A 15,047-nucleotide genomic window follows, 5' to 3' on the forward strand; every position below is an offset into this window, starting at 1 on the left:
CTGAACCAGCATGGAAAATGTTAATCACCACTATTCTGACTTGATCCCATGACCTATGAACTCTTTACAGACCCATGTTCTCGGTAACACAGAAAATGCTGGAGGAACTCAGCAGGTCAGTCAGCATCTATTGAAATGAACAAACAGTTGACAATTGGAACTGAGGCCCTTCTTCATGTTCTCAGTTAATTTGCACAGCTTGTCTTTTGCATGTTGGTGTTTGTCAATCCTTGTCTGTTTATGTAGTTTTTTTCAAATTCTATTTTAATTCTTTCCCCTGTAAATGCCTGCAAGAAAATGAATCTCAGGATAACATATGGTAGCATATACATACTATAATAATAAATATACTTTGAACTTTGGCCTGCTTATTACTCATTAAAACACCAAGAGCAAGCCCCACAGTGGTTCAGCAGGCACAACTGCACTTCTCCCTTTATTTGCCAGCCATAGCTTTTGCTGGGTGCAGACCTAATGCAGCATTATTCCACATCATGTTGCAGCCTCTGCAAGAGGTATGATGTCGAGGCTTGCGGAGCTTGGAACCACACCTGCAGCTTGGTAGTCGGCTAAGTGTTGATGATTGCAGGAAAGGGGTGGGTGGCCATACACACTGAAGGCAGGTGTTTCCCTTTTTACTCACCTTTGCTGGATTTTCCCTCATCTCCATGGCAACCTTGCAGTTGCTCTGTGACCTCCTTGAAGAGAGATTTTTTTTCAATGATTCTGACTGCTTTTCCCTAGTTCGCAGCTATGAGCTCTGCAGACAACTGCTACTAAAAGCAACAGAGGTAAGGACTTCATAATCAGTTAATAGTGAAAATATCCACAATGCTTTTTTTTCGGATAAGCACATTTTCCCAATTTCCTGATCTCTTTTACGGGTCACCTAACTTCAGTACATCATGCTCAAGGACAACTTCTATCCTGCTGTTTTAAAACTATTCAACAGACATCTTGTATAAGCTGGAGTCCTGAGCTCACGATCTACCCTGTGATGGCTTGCAACTTACTGTCTGCCTGCACAGCACTTGCTGTGTAACTGTGATACTTTATTCTGCATTCTGCTCTTGTTTTCCCTTGTAATACCTCAAAGGCAGTGTGTAATGAAATTATCTCTATGGATGCCATGCAAAACAGTACAGGTGACAATACTAAAGCAATTGCAATTCTTCTATTTTTCTCCTTCCAAGACAGTCAAGAGTCAGTGTAATCAATCTGTTCCATTATTCCTTTGAATTGCCTCCAACAAACAATCATTTTATTTTGAAATAGGGACTGCATTGTAATCAAGGTATGGTCTGGATTTATAAATATTACAATATTTCAGATCAGATTCAAATTCATTTATCACATGTACATCAAAACATACAGTGAAATATGCATTGACATTAATAACCATCCAAGATGTGGTGGAGTCACCCCACCAGTGTCGCCACATATACCGGTGCCAACACAGCATGCTCTCAATGTCCAGCAGAACAATACAAGCAGTAACAACAAAACAAGCATCTGTCCCTCCTTCCCATCCACTCCCACACATACAGGCCTACAGCCCAAGGACAGGCTGCCTATGAGCCTCCAGTCCTTGACCCCAGACTCTCAGACATCAGGCCTCCATCCCCAGACATACTGATCACAGGTTTGACCTTCAGGCCTCGACTTCTGGACTCATACGAACCTCCAACCCCGGTGACCTGGCACGTCACTGACTTCCGCAAGTACGGATCTCCGACCCGGGAATCACTGGTCTCCTCAGCACCTGCTGACCCGACCACCTGGATCGCTGACCTTCGACTGTGGAGTGCTCTGGCTTGGGCTCTGAACACAGGCTCCTGTCCAGACTCCATGACTCTTCATTTACTGCCCCGGTCTCTAACTCTCCCTCGTCCCTAACCTGATCCTTGTGCTGTCCCCAAAACGATCCCTACAAACCTAAAAAGAGACAAAGTATGATCCATGAAACAGTGGAATGATTTTCTTCCCTTACAATAAAGACTCAATTACCTATTGAGGGCGATGAAACAAAATGTACACTTTAGATTGTTATGAAATAATGTTTATTAAAAGGTACATTGAAACTGCTTACTTTGTGAAAAAGGCAGTATTTCTTAAGCCACATCACTATGCCTATAGTCACACTATACAGTATTAGTAGAGAGTATAACAGACATTGTACCCATTCAGTTGGCTTGTTCTACATGGGGCCAGCCCAATCTAAAAATATTAAAATATACTTGGCACTAAAATGAGATACACTTGAATGACAAAATATCCAAACTGTTGCCATGGTGTCAATTCATCAAAATCAATGTTGTTCCTGTTGATGTAGATTCATGTTAAAATACACCCATAAATCACAACATTGCTATAAAGATTTTCCTTTACAATGGTAGCTACAATTTCCAATGTCACGTGGACAATATGGATTCATTTGCAGTATTTATATAATTACGATTACATCAAAACCAAAATCTAGTTGGGACATTTTTATACAGAAAGTTACACCAGACATCATAAAATGAAATAATTCAACAATCATTCTCAAAACCTATGTGATAAATGATTATGTGGTTATTAAACCAGGATAATTAAAGAAATCAATGGCAGCAGATGTTCAATAATTGCACAACAAGAGTGCCTCAGAAAAATCACTTTACTGCCATTGAAATATCTTTGCAATCATTGTTGTAATTTAGGAAATGAGGCAACCAATTTGCATACAGGAAGCGCCTACAAACATCTTTTATAATAAACAAATAATTTGATTTGCATTAATGTTGAATGAGTCATATCAAGGTTTTTGAATAACTATAAAACTTAATTAGTTTATTTTAGCAATCTACTGTTCACCTTTCTGGTTTCTGCAGAGTAATGTTCAGGCAATGCAGGAGCACTGGAACATTTCTGTTGTGCCACTGTGGGGAGTAAAGAGATTTCTTCCTAGGTGAATTCCCAGTCAGGAGTAAGAATAACGTAGAGATATACTGTTCTACAGCTCTTCAGTTGCTAATGGGCACAACAGATGTCTTTCCTGGAAACCTCACTCACTCATCTCTTATCCTGAAGCTTGCTCAACCTAATGAAAGCAGAAGTTAAAAATATGCTTGTCATAATTTGACAGAGCCTTAAAAGATGCACAAGGCCAAGGTAAATTAACCATCCTATGTACGATAACAGCAAGCAGAAAAATTAATCTGGTCCCTTAGGAAAGAGTGCAACATGAAGGGACTGAGATGTTAATTTGTAGGAAGCTGAGAGGGGAAAATGTAATTTGGCTTTCATTCAGAGGGTGGTAGGAACCCAGAGTTTACTTTCTGAAAGAACGATAAAGACAGAAATCTTTGTCACACTGAACTGGATGAATAATTACAATGTGAAACTACAGAACAGAGATAATCCCAGATGGCTTGTTTATGTTTGGGTTGGACATGATGGGCTTAATGGCCCCTCTACAGTAGATGACTGATTTTGGGATGCACTGAAACTAAGTAACACAGTGAATGAAACATGTTACATGTATCATAACCAATTGCCAATTGGTTGTGTTGATTAATCTTTTTAAAGAAAGGGATAGAGGTATAGTTGGGAAATATCGAAGGTGCAAGGGTATCAAAATACTTGGCCATAATTTACTGTACAAACAACTATGATATTCATAATGCTTTTTGTTATTTAGTACAAATTGAAGGACTACTTTACAAATGTGCAAAAATCTTAAGTTGTTGGCTAAGGTGTAATATTACTTAATAATCTGCACTGAAGTTACAATTGCCGTAAGACACCTTATTCAAAAATGAATAGCATGAAATATTTATCATTGAAACATGGACATAAATTCATCTTAAAAATACTAAGTGTTTTCCAATTTTGGTCTAAATATCCCACTTAATGGCAGTTATTACTGCCAAACAATTTCTTGAAGTCATTGAAACATTTTTGTAAGAGTAGTAAATTATTAAATTTTTTTGTTAAAAATTGTAAGTATATTAACAGCTTTTTTTTCTATCATTTCCCTCTTTCCCTTCTTTATTTTAATATTAAAACATTAATAACTTCTAATGTGCACTTCCTGGTTTAGGCTTTGTGCAGTTCATTAACAAAGTATCGTCAGTAAAAAAAGTTCCACAATGGCTCCCAGTGATCAGATATTCTGCAGGTGGTATTACAAGTTTTTCAATCTCTGAATTGCATTGCCTAGTTAGCAAAAGCTGTTGGAATTTGCAAAGAAAAGGGAGGAGAGTTTTTGCACCTTACATAAATATTGGTCATATATTGTACACAAAGATTTACAAACCGCTAAGTGAATGAAATTTGTTAATGAAATTAATAGATCAAGGAAGAATGATGCAAAAAAAAAGCTTACATAACTATTTGAAAGCTTCATCCAGTTTTAAATACACGTCCACAGCACATAATATCTTCATGGTTAAACACAAATTGGAAGAAAATCAGCAGAAAAACTCCACTGGTCCATAATAATGCCTCATGATGAAAATGGAAGTACAAATATAAAGACTGCCTGAACTTAGAGCATGAATTGGAAAAGCAGTATACATAATGCTTGTATACATACAGTTATTGTTTTGGCTACATTATGTAAATTAAACAGGTAAAAATTTGAATCTTAACTCTTTGGCATTAGAGTGTGCCATGTTTACATAATGATTATTTTAAACCCGAACTATTCTAGTTCTTTCAATTGTATTGTTAATTAAGACCTGGTAATTTCACACATTTGTAGAGGGACTCTTTTCATTAATATTATATTCCACCTACTCCCACCTACCCAACCTCTCTCCTGTACTCATTGATCCTTAACGGGGATTAACTAGTCATTTCTGGGCATAATCAGTGAATATGGTAACCTATTTATCCCTACAACCAGCAGAAAAGACGTGGCTTTTCTTTATTCCATGAACAGGAATCAGTCACTAATGAGAAGTAAACATCCTGACAGATTTCTTCAGTTGGCTACAAAGGTCAGTATGCCTGCTCACTCCCTGGTTGAAATCAGATAGCAGTAAATACCCCTGTTCTGTTTATGGATCTTTCTGGACTTCACTGTCCACTGCCATAAACAATTTCTTTTTCATAAGTAATCCCCCGGGATTATTATAAAGTTTAACTTTCATATAACCATATACATAACACATTTTAAATGTGGAACATGAAAGGAACAGTTTCTGCCTTCTACAGTTTTCCACGGGTCTTGGGTAATTAGTTCAGTACTTTCCAATCAGTTAGGAATTGATGAATGTGATATTTATCAAAGGGTCTAATTTACAGACAAAGCATTTATCTTTAGAGCTTTGGGCCAGGCAGAGAACTTGTTACAGTGAGCAAAAACATAATTTACTTCTGGACATTTGAAAAATGGTTTAAAAGATTCAATCACTGTGTTGTTCATAAAGGAAGAATAAAGGCCAAAAAGATCAAAAGGACGAAAGAGGCTGAACAAAAATAATAACCGGTACTTTAAAGTTCGCATTCATAGTAAATCTACTCTCTGTGGAGCTCCCTATTCTAATGAATTTCATGAAAGTGGAAATAGCAGTGTGTTAGAATGAAAGAGCCAGCAATCCAATAACTGAGAGATAACCTTGAGACTATTAAGTAATTCAAACAATAACACAAAAGAAAAGTTTTGTTTTTCTTTCTTCCCCATTCTGCTACTTGGTATGAGGATGATGATTTAATACTGCTTGGCCTTGATCTCCAGCAAAACTCAGCAGCAACGCTTACTCGATTGCACTGTGTGCCTTCCAACTTTGAAAGCTCCATTGTTGTTGATCTGAGAGGGATCCAGAGGTGGAATTTGCTGACCTGAAAAAACAAGCCCAGTGAGATTATTACTGATCACTTGTGTCACACATGGCAAAAATGCATTTAACATCTCCCAGATTTTGTGTTTGCTGGAGTGACACAGCAATGATCCATGAACCCTGATGGCCAGCACATATGTAAACTGTTCATAAAGAAGCTGTAGAACAGAGCATCCTTTATTCAAGGCAACAAGCTGTCCACTGACGACAATTGTCTGCTGCAATGACATACGGACAGTCATAACACTTGATACACTCAGCTTAAAGGTATACTTACATATAATATTTTGAATTATTCCATTATTTTACATTCAGATTTGCTTTTTTAAGTGAGTCCATAATTTCTAATTGCTTTATAACACTGTAAAGAAGTTAAGACTTATTAAATTACCTAAATATTTGATTACTAATGGGATCCACAAAATTATAACAATGTATAGATTGTGCCTGAGTGTGGAGATTCTTCTGTGTGCAGCCTCAAAGGGAATCATCAAATTTTCTTGTTTAGGGATGCTATAACTGAAGTCAACAGTCACAGTCAGCTACATTAATCACACCATTGAAGTTACTGAGCAACTTCAGTAAGCAATATTGTTTTAAGATATTTTTAAAAAAACTCAACTGCCAAAACCAGATTCTGGACTGCGGACCACCCAGGTAGCAAGTGTAGTTTCCCTTAAAGAAAACACGGCCACCGGGCTTGACTGCAGGGAAGAATGAAATGCAGGAGCCTGAAGCCCCCACTCCCTACAAACCTCCTGGTTAATGTACAGTACAGAATAAGTTGAAGAACTCAGAGTAAGACTGCAGTACCAGAGACACATGAGGGATGGCTCACCCCCAGCATTCCGGACATAGCACTCCAGTCTGAGGACTTCACCTTCACCACATGGACCAAATGGCAGTGTCAGGTAAAGGCAGAGGCAGCAGTGTTTTGCTTCATGATTAACTCATCATGGTGCACAGACGTGACAATTCTGTCTCAGTCCTACTCTCCCAACCTGAAACATCTGGCGGCCAAGCGTCATCTGTTCTATCAGACAAGGAAGATTTCTGCTGTCATCCTGGTTGCAGTGTGCATTCCACCCCTGGCCAATATCAGGTTGGCACTGCCACCAAAGACTCTAGCAAATTTCTGAAGAGCATGCTAATGGGTTGAATCGCCACACAGGATCAGAAAACAATGCTTCAGAGGATTGTAGACTCAGTCAGCTTCATCACGGAATCAAGTCTCCCTACCATCAAGGGCATCATCAAAAGATGGTGCCTCGAGAAGACGATATCCATCACTGGGGACTCTTGCCATCCAGGACATGCCCTCTTCACATACTACCATCAGCAAGGCACAGCAGCCACACACTCAATGTTTTAGGAACAGCTTCTTCCTCTCTGAACAGTCCATGAACCCATGAACACAACCTCACGTTATGTTCTCCTTTTGCACTAATTTACTTCTTTATATTTCTTACAATATTTTAATGCATTGCATTGTATTAATGCTGCAAAACAACAAATTTCATGATACATGTCAGTGATAATAAACCTGATTCTGAATTTGATTCCAGTGACAATGAAACCTTGTCTTGTGAAATTTTGCAAACGGGTTTCAATACAGGTAAGTGTGAAGTGATGCATTTTGGAAAGTCAAACCAATGTAGAACTATGAATGTCAGGGCACTGGTGAGGTATAATAGGTCAGAGGGACCTAGGGGTACAAGTGCATTGTGCATTGAAAGCAGCATTACAGGGTGGTGAAAAGAGGCCTTCATCAGTCATGGTACAGTATAACGTCTCAATTCTTAAACCGATTATAGGAATTAGGATATTATTTTCAAGACTTAAGATTGTTTATTGTCATTTCCAGCGCACAAGTGTAAAGGAGAACATAATAATCGTTACTCCGGATCTGATGCAGCACAAAAAACCCACAAAAGATTAAAAAGACACGATATTAATAAAACACAATAAATATAAATACACAAGATAGCTGATTATACATATGTAGATTGATTGTATGTCCATAAAGTAACACTAGGCTATACATAAGGTGACTGAAGGAAAGCAATAAAGTATTGGAGGAGTTAGTGGGTGGAGGTGTTGATCAGCCTTACTGCTCGGGGAAAGTAACTGTTTTTGAGTCTGGTACTCCTAGCATGGATGCTACGTAACCTCCTCCTGCAGTTCGTCAGGGTGCTCTCTACTGTGCATCTGTAGAACATAGAAACATAGAAAATAGGTGCAGGAGTAGGCCATTCGGCCCTTCAAGCCTGCACCACCACTCAGTATGATCATGGCTGATCATCCAACTCAGAACCTTGTACCTGCCTTCTCTCCATACCCCCTGATCCCTTTAGCCACAAGGGCCATATCTAACTCCCTCTTAAATATAGCCAATGAACTGGCATCAACTGTTTCCTGTGGCAGAGAATTCCACAGAGAATTCCACAGATTCACTACTCTCTGTGCGAAGAAGTTTTTCCTCATTTTCCTCATCAGAACAATGCAAGTATGGACGTGCAAAGCCCAGCTCTCATCAGCCTCTTCAGGAAGTAGAGGCATTGTAGTTACAGTTGCAAAAGAGTACAAACGTTTGTAGTTGCAGTTGTACAAGTCATTAGTGGGGCCATACTTCAGAGTACTATGTAGACTTTTAGTCATCTATCATATGAGAGATATAGTCAAACTGGAATGAGTGCAAAAAAGATTTGCAAGGATGTTGCTAGGACGAGAGGGCCAGAGTTATAGGGAGGGGTTGGCCAGGCTAAATCTTTATTCCTTGGAATGCAGGAGAAAGACTTGTGATGCTTTAGAAATGTTTAACACTCTGAGAAGTTTAGATGAGGTGGACAATAACAGTCTTTTTCCCAGGCTAGGAAAATCTAATGCTAAGGGGCAAAAATTTAGGGCAAAAGGGACCCGATGAGCAAATTTTTTCATTGGGGGTGAGGATATGGAACGAGCTGCTGGAAGAAGTAGTTGAAATCTGTCCGATAGGATCATTTAAGAAGCATTTGGGAGGGGCAGGGCTTAGAGGAATCTGAGGTGAATGCAGGAAGCTGGGGCTAACTGAGTGGACACAGTGGTTAACATGGACTCATTGGGCCGAAGGGCCTGCATCCACACTTTATTGCTCTATGATTCAATGACTGAACAGGCAAGCGATGAAGTGATACAGACCCTATGCAGGGATCAGTTTAATTTGGCATCAAGCTCATTGTAGATACGTACGGTCAAGGGTGCCATGCTTTTCTTCTGTCGTCTCTGTCTACCAGCCCACTTCTTGGCAAGCATTCCCCACCCTGGACTGATGACCTTTTCTCCCATCTCCAACCCTCCTTTTCTTGGACACACTGCTCTAGTTTTCTGCCTGCTCTGGACCCTTTCATCTCTAATTGCTGATGAGACATCAACTGGCTCAGCACTCCTCTCCCTTCTTCAAAACCTAACATTTCTGAAAGTAGTGTCCTCTGTACTCCTGCAGCAATCCCAAGCTTACCATCAAACTCACAGACAAAGGGGGTGTAGTTGTAGTCTGCTGGATTGACCTCTGCCTTGCTGAGGCAAGGGCATAACTCTCAGACACCTCCTCTTACTTACCCCTTGAAAAGAACCCCACTTCGGACCATCATGCCACTATCTCCACGCCACCAGTAACCTCATCAACTCTGCTACACTGCTCATTTGTAGCTCCTACCGAAGATTCACAAGCATGACTGTGAGGGCAGGCCCGTTGTTTCTGCCTGCTGATGCCTCACTGAGCTCATGTCTGCACACCTGAACTTCATTTTATCACCCTTGGTTCTATCCCTTGCTACCTATATCTGCAACACCTCACATGCTCTCGATCTCCTCAACAACTTTCAATGCCCCAATCGCGTCATTTTCAGAATGGATGTCTAGTGCCTATACAATTCTATCCCTCATCATGAAGGCCATAAAGCTCTCTGCTTCTTTCTCAACAACAGACCCGACCAGTTCCCCACCACCACCTCTGCCTGGTGGAACTGGTCCTTCCCTTCAACAATTTCTTTCTCCAAACTCAGGGTGTAGCCGTGAGCACTCACATGGCCCCCCAGCCATGCCTGCCTTTTTGTTGGGTATGTGGAACAATCCATGCTCCAAGCCTTCCCTGGTAATGCTCTCCAATTCCTTCCTTGTTACATTTTGACAACTGCATTGATGCTGCTTCATGCACCCATGCTGAGCTTGACAATTTCATCAACTTTGCCTCCAACTTCCACCCTGCCCTTAAATTCACTTGGTCCATTTCTGATCCCTGTCACCCCTTTTTTGATCTCTCGGTCTCCATCTCTGGAGACAAACTTTCTACCAACAACTTTTATAAACCTACCCATTCCCATGGTTATCTTGACCATACCCCCTCCCACCCTATCTCCTGTAAAAATGCCATTCCCTTTTCTCACTTCCTTTATCTCTGCTGCATCTGTTTCCAGGATGAGGCTTTCCCTTTCAGGACATCAGAGATGTCTTCCTTGTTCAAAGAACAGGACACTATTGATATTGCCCTCACCCACATCTCCTCCATTTCCCACATTTCCACGCGCAGCCCATCTTCCTGCTGCCTAATTGTGATAGAGTTCCTCTTGTCCTTACCCCATGAGCCCCCGCATCCAACATATCATTCTCTGCAACTTCCGACATCTGCAAAGGGCTCTTACTACCAAACACATCCTTAACTTCTCCTCACTCTCTGCTTTCTGCACAGATCACTCTCTCTATGATTCCCTTGTCCATTTGTCCCTCCTTACTAATTTCTCTCCTGCACTTAATCCTACAAGCAGCCAAAGTGATACACCTGACCATTCACCTCCTCCCTCACCTCCATTCAGGGCTCCAGACAGTCCTTCCTGGTGAGGCAACACTTCACCTGCACATCTGCTGGGGTTGGCTATTGTATCCAATGCTCGCAATGCTGCCTTATCTAAATTGATGAGATCTATCATAAATTGGGGGACCGTTTCTCGAGCACCTCAGCACTATTTGTCAAAAGGGGAACTTCCCAATGGTCAAACATTTTAATTCCAATTCTCATTCCCTTTCTGACATGTCGATCCATGGCCTCCTCTTGTGCTATGATGAAGCCACCCTCAGGATGGAGGAACAACATCTTATATTTCGTCTAGGTAGCCTCCACCTGATGGCATGAATTAGTTAAAAAAAATTCCCTCCCCCTACCCTCTTTTATTTCCCACTCTGGTCTCTAATCTCTGCTCACCAACCTATCACCTCTTCCAGGTGCCTCTCCTCCTTCCCTTTCTTCTATGGTCCACTCTCCTCTCCTATTAGATTCCTTCCTCTCCAACCCTTTACCTTTTTCACCCACCTAGCTTCACCTATCACCTTCTAGGTATCTTCCTTGCCCTCCTCCCTGTTTTTATTTCCTGTCTTGAAGAAGAGTCTCGGTCTGAAATGTCCACTGTTTGTTCATTCCCATGGATACTACCTGATCTGCTAAGCTCATCCAGCATTTTGTATGTGTCCCCTGCTCTACTTGCTTTATACTCATCCCATAAGTGCTATTACACTTCTACTTTTTTAGAAGCTTGCAAAGATTCAGCATGTCATCTAAAACTTTGACAAACTCCTATAGCTGTGCAGTGGAGAGTACATTGACTACTTGCATCACAGCCTGATTTGCAAACACCAATGCCCTTGAATGGAAGAGCCCACTGAAAGTAACGGATAGAGCCCAATCCTCCCCACCATTGAACACATCTACATGGAGGGCTGTCACAGGAAAGCAGCATCTACCATCAAGGATCCCCACCATCCAGGCTATGCTCTCTTCTTGCTGCTGCCAAAAGGAATTAGATAAAGGAACCTCAGATTCACACTACCAGGTTCAGGTACAGTTATTACTTCTCAAGCATCAGGCTCTTGAACCAGAAGCTACCACTTCACTCACCCCATCACTGAACTGTTCCCACAACCTATGCACTCACTTTCAAGTCTCTTCATCTCATGTTCTCTATTTTTATTTCTTTATTACTTATTACTATTAATTCAGGGACTTGGGCTATAGTATTTTTTGTGACTGTATGTTTTCTGCTATCATAATCATATGTGCTCTGTGCTGTTGGTAATGTTGTTTGCTAGAGGAATCCACTTTCATTTGGGTATTCATGCTATGGTTGAATACTTAAATTTGAACTTGATTTCCTCCCCCTTTTTTTCGTATTTACAGAGTTTGTTGTCTTTTGCACATTGGTGTTTGTTCATTTTGTTGAGTGCAGTCTTTCACTGATTCTATTATGTTTCTTTATATCTACTGTGAATGCCCACAAGAAAATGAATCTCAGGGTTATACAAGGTGACATATGTACTTTGATAATAAATGTACTTTGAACTTTGATCATAATAGAGAAATGCCGCATGTTCTCTGTAAAATCTATTTAATAAAGTACTTAGTTAACTTAAGTTACCAGTAATCTTTCCTAGGATTGGAGAAAGAGTGATGAGAAGACAAAGGTCAGGCCCATACAGTGATGACTTGATGTAGAAGCTCATTCCGAATTTGAGGAAGAAGTGTCTATTGACCCAAACAAAATAAGAATCAGGTTTATTATCACTGTTGAGAAATTTGTTGCTTTGTGGCAGCAGTACAGTGCAAGACATTAAAAATACTATTTATTTATTTATTTCTTATTGTAACTTAATAAAGTGCTAAAGAGGAGTAGTGAGGTAATACTCGTGGATTCATGGACTATTCAGAAATCTGATGGCAGAGGGAAAAACTGTCCTGAAACATTGAGTGTGTATCTTCAGGCTCTTGTACCTCCTCCCCAACGGCAGTAATGAGAAGAGGGCATGTCCAGATGGTGAGGATCATTAATAATGGATGCCACCTTCTTCAGGCACCATCTTTTGAAGATGAGCTACATGGTGTGATGGCTTGTGGAGCTAGTTAAGTCTACAACTGTCAGTATTTTCTTTTTGATCCTGCGCATTGGAGCATCTGTACCAGGCAGTGATGAAACCAGTCAGAATGCTCTTCATCGTATAGTCATAGTAAAAACCACAGGAAATGGGCTTTCCCTCTACCCCTATAGATTATCAAAGGAAAGTGGTGTAATTTATCTAATATCAATTGGTATCATTTTAACAACTGTTCCAAGAACTGCTTCTGCAACAGTTTGTTTATATTTATCAGATGTAACAATACTCACTTTAAATCCATATGTAGGTTATTCCTGACCTCAGAGGGGCTTTAGCAAATCAATCACACTGATGGGTCAACAGTCTTGCATTGGCCAGACCAGTTTGAGGATGACAAATTTCCTCCTCTGAAGACATTAGATTGCCAGATGGGTTTTTACCACAACCGAATAGTTCCAAGGTTACCAGCATTCTCTTCTTTTTTTTCAAAATTGCATGTTTATTTAATTACTATGTTTTAAATTTCCCATCTGCTGCACTAGGATTCAAATTTACAGTATATTACTGAATCAGTGATCTGGAACTCTGATTGTTTGTTCGGTAACCTAACCACAACATCACCATACCCACGGTACTGTAAGAATGCTCAGGATGAAACGACTCAGAGGCTCTCTGACTGCAGGGTAGTGGTTTCAAAAATTGCTGTATGTTCTGTACATATCTTTTTTTTTGTTTAATAAAGTACTCTGTTGGTTTGAACAACAGCCCATCCTCCAGTAATAGTGAGTGAATAAGAGAGAAAGATTCTGAGACAGTAACAAACCTCAGAGAAAACAGAAGACTAAAGTTTAAAAGAAAGGACCCATGCTTTTATTTCGCTGAATGAACAACCCACAGGCCAGTATTAATTACCAGTTCAAACCTCATCAAAGAAGAATTTAAACTCAGCTAAATAATCTGGAACAAAAATTTAGCATCAGTCATGGTGACCATAAAATACTGGATTGTTGCAAAACCCCATCCGGTCACGAATGTCTTTCAGGGAATAAATGTACAGATCTTCTCTGTGTATGTGCAATTCCACCTCATGTAAACAACTCTCACACGCCCTCTGAAAAGCCCCAGTACAGAATTTAGATGAGGTGACACATCGCCAACTTGAAGGCCATTAAGGATGGTCATTGAATGCTGGCCTCACCAGCAATGGCCACTTACAATGGGCAATTCCTCATGAGGTCATGTGTTTCCTCAAATAAGAAGTGGAGAGGAAGTTAGCCAGCAGAATATCCTCAAGCAGGACTATAGCATTTTAAGGTTTAATTACCTCCTTAAAAAATAGATTGCAGGATTGGCTGTCTTAAAATTCTGCACCATGAGTGCTGTGATGATCCCTGAGGAAAATGTCATCTGTCCAGCATCCCAGTGAAGTACACAACATATTACACTCTATGTGATTCCCCTGGCCAATATACTTCATAATCTAGCAAATGGTTATTACCGAACTCCATGAACCCTAACGTTAAAGAATAGCCCAACAAGTACAACGCTGCAATAGTATTATACATTGTCTGAACAATATCAAATCTTTCACATTTGAATATTAAAACAAATGGGGTGCATTGCCTTGCCTGTTGATGAAATTGTTATTCATATGGTTGAAATTTTAATTCATTTCAATAAAACTCCAAATGGCAACTGATGCTATATGTAATAGGTGAGTGAACTCAATTTTAGTCCTAGATCTATTTTTGTTTTTGTCTGATATACAAGTCAGAGAACTGATTAATCTCTTGAGCCTTTAATGGACTTCAACAATCCTGGGCAATTTCATCAAAACAAAAATCACTATTTTGCATTTAAATCTCAATAAACAATCAGATACAAAGACTGAGAAAGGAACAGCCAGTCAAAATTTACACTATTGTTTTTAATCAGATGCAATCTTAACAAACAATGGCTTGTTTTCCCAATATGTCTCTCAAATATGGCAGTGTTTACAGACCTAAATTACACCCAAGCTGAAGTTGGCTGAACATATCTCATTGACATCAGGCAAAGGATCCTTGAAATACAAGATCCATTTGACTGATATAATGAACGGTAAACAATAAATGTAACAGACAATAATGGTGCACTTAACAAAACTTTCATCTTGTCATTTAAATATACTCCAAACTTTCCTTTATGATATTTTGTGTTTCCTGTTCTAGATCATCCACTGGTGAAATAATTGCACCCGTACAAGTAAAGAGAAAAATTTAAAGGTTGATTTCTAAGATAGAGGAAGGGATTAGATGGTCCTGGATCAAAGATGAGCAAATGGAT

At 39.9% G+C, this 15,047-nt stretch overlaps 1 protein-coding gene across 2 annotated transcripts in view; it reads right to left on the reverse strand.

Annotated features, from left to right (window-relative positions):
• Positions 1–2,049: 2,049 nt before the first annotated feature.
• rab31 (RAB31, member RAS oncogene family) overlaps positions 2,050–15,047 on the reverse strand; it is a 115,429-nt gene continuing 102,431 nt past the window's right edge. Inside the window, exons 7-8 of one of the 2 annotated variants that reach the window (XR_011886098.1) lie at positions 12,269–12,375; positions 5,738–5,826 (exon numbers count right to left, since the gene is read on the reverse strand). Coding sequence is in view for 1 of the 2 variants with exons in the window: in XM_072258939.1 (XP_072115040.1) it covers positions 5,729–5,826 (98 nt within the window). In the remaining variant the exon portion in view is untranslated. Of the gene's footprint in view, positions 5,827–12,268; positions 12,376–15,047 lie in introns of both variants that reach the window. The other variant, XM_072258939.1, reaches the window with a different exon arrangement.

The sequence above is a fragment of the Mobula birostris genome, chromosome 1 (assembly GCF_030028105.1).
Source record: "Mobula birostris isolate sMobBir1 chromosome 1, sMobBir1.hap1, whole genome shotgun sequence".
Lineage (NCBI taxonomy): Eukaryota > Metazoa > Chordata > Chondrichthyes > Myliobatiformes > Myliobatidae > Mobula > Mobula birostris.